The sequence below is a fragment of the Marmota marmota genome, unplaced genomic scaffold (assembly GCF_001458135.2).
Source record: "Marmota marmota marmota unplaced genomic scaffold, marMar, whole genome shotgun sequence".
Classification (NCBI taxonomy): Eukaryota; Metazoa; Chordata; class Mammalia; order Rodentia; family Sciuridae; genus Marmota; species Marmota marmota.
Window position 1 is genome coordinate 1 of NW_026003288.1, and position 2,188 is coordinate 2,188.

General features: G+C 30.3%; 1 protein-coding gene across 1 annotated transcript; it reads right to left on the bottom strand.

Moving 5' to 3' along the window:
* LOC107135222 (alpha-amylase 2B-like) lies at positions 1–2,182 on the bottom strand. Its single transcript, XM_015477136.2, has 4 exons — positions 1,961–2,182; positions 985–1,118; positions 150–272; positions 1–72 (listed from the first exon to the last, which is right to left on the bottom strand). The coding sequence occupies exons 1-4, from the start codon at positions 2,111–2,113 to the stop codon at positions 18–20; spliced, it is 465 nt and encodes a 154-aa protein (XP_015332622.2). The 5' UTR covers positions 2,114–2,182; the 3' UTR covers positions 1–17.
* Positions 2,183–2,188: the final 6 nt, after the last annotated feature.

Sequence of the window (2,188 nt, forward strand, 5' to 3'; positions counted from 1 at the left end):
TGGTAGCTTGACATTACTCATGTAAATCCATAAGGATGAGCAAGCATAAATCCAACTGCCATTTTATACAGCCTGAAAATTATAAAAATATATTACAATAGAAGAATAGAATATTATTACTCTCATTAAAAGGTGAGTTTTTTTCCTACCTTGCATTCCAGAAGGTAAGAATGGATGACCCTCCAGCTCCATGTCCTCGTTGGTTGTCATGGTTATCCACAAAGACTAGAGCTCTGTCTGAGGGCATGAAACCCCAACCTTCTCCCCAGTTCCTATTAAAAAAATAAATATTTTCATTCTTTTACAATAGGTTTAGGGTAACCTAAATCTGCATCTCTTTTTATATAGCATACTTACACAAACTCTCTAATTATTCCATAGAATTTAGTGTTTTTTAAATTAACAAAACTATAAATTCATTATGTGTTTGTATATATGTAGGATTACTTGTATCCTTTCATAAGCAAGATTTTTGTCATACAAAAGTTTCTTTTAAAGGTTTCAATATATGCATGATATGTGGATTTCTGAAAGGGTAATATTCATATCACATTATACAGAAAGACAAACTTGGTTAAAATGAGGCTTCAACACTGTATTCCTTTAGAATGAACACCTTAATGTTTCAAATTAACGAGTTGAGAAAATGCATACTTATTCCATAGTTATGGCCAAATTGTAGTCACTTTATAAATGGTAGCATCCTCTTAAAAATAACCTGGCTTTAACAAGAAATATAACTCAAATATAGTGTACTCAAATAAAAGATAGATGAAAATATTTAGGTGATGTTTTGGTTTCCAGAATACTTCCTTGTGACTGATATTTTAAATTAAAAAGATGATTAATTGTGGTTTGAGGAAGAATAACATTTATTAATAATCTACTTCTTGATTATCTAAGAAGGTTCTAAGACAATAACTCATACTGGAATAGTATGTCTAATAGATCTGTAAAATACTATAAATGACAAATTATATTTACTTTAAGTAAGCCATCTTCTCTCCATTCCATCTGCGAATAACTGTGCCCAGTTTTGCACCATACTTGAATTCTGTCACACGGCCATTTCCAAAGTACTCACTACTTGTAATTGCCTCACCACCCAGATCAATCACCTGGTTGAAAAACAGTGTAAAATATAAATGTAGTGTAGAAAACTTTTAAAGTATTTTAATGAAAAAATTAATATAAAATAGCTTTAAAACATTTGTTATTTGAAATGCTTAAAACTGCTTTCATCACACTGAGATTCTTATTTTGTTTTGATAAAATATATGTCACAACATTGAAAGAAATCTCTTGACAAGGTAACCTGTGAAAATCTTGATCTCATTTAGTCTTGCACATAAATTATAAAAAAAAGCTCACACTATCATAGAACCTACTACCTTATCGATATTTATCAATGCTTGATAATTACTAATTCATTAATTACTAATTAATTTTCCAAACAGAACAAAAACATAAACATTATCATTAGTCCTTTTGTTTACATAAAATTTTTTTTCACAGAAAGGAAAATCAGTTTGATTAAAAACTTAGACAGCCAATAGTGGTATAGTGAAGACCCAAACTCAGAATGGCTTAAACAACAACTATTTTATTTTTGATCTTGTACAATGGTCTCTGAAATGTAATAAATATCAGGAATTTGTAGCCTAAATAAATTTCCTGTAATTCCAAATAACATACTTTGAATTAATGTTTCAAATTAATGAATTGAGAAAATGCATACTTATTCCATAGTTATGGCCAAATTGTAGGTACTTTATAAATGATAGCATCCTCTACCTCTAGAATTAAATGTGTTATTTCTGAATAAAAATTTTAAGAATACTACAGTATATTAATGACTCAGCCATTAACCTACAGAAATTTCTTATTGAATTAAATCTGCCATTTATTTTCTAGTGAATGAAATGATACAGTTTTTATGCACATATATAGATGAATGTACCTCCTGGAAAATGAAAGGCCTGCTTCCTCCAGGGAACCATTTTGTGTTTAGATTATGTAGTTTATCCAAAACTGCCTTTATGTCTCCAGGCCACATATGTTTAGAAGCATCCAGTCTGAACCCTGCTACACCAATATCAATGAGATGGTTCATATAATTGGCAATTTGGGTGCACACATAATCTTTCTCCAGGGCAAGATCAAGAAGACCAGAGCTTCCAATCACTCC

What these genes read in the sequence shown, in the direction of transcription:
- LOC107135222 (XM_015477136.2), bottom strand. Translation starts at nt 2,113, where the DNA reads ATGAACCATCTCATTGATATTGGTGTAGCAGGGTTCAGACTGGATGCT. An exon ending in GGCCTTTCATTTTCCAGGAG is followed by an intron (nt 1,119 to 1,960) that starts GTACATTCATCT and finishes TTTTTCAACCAG; the next exon opens with GTGATTGATCTGGGTGGTGA. An exon ending in CTTACCTTCTGGAATGCAAG is followed by an intron (nt 73 to 149) that starts GTAGGAAAAAAA and finishes TATAATTTTCAG; the next exon opens with GCTGTATAAAATGGCAGTTG.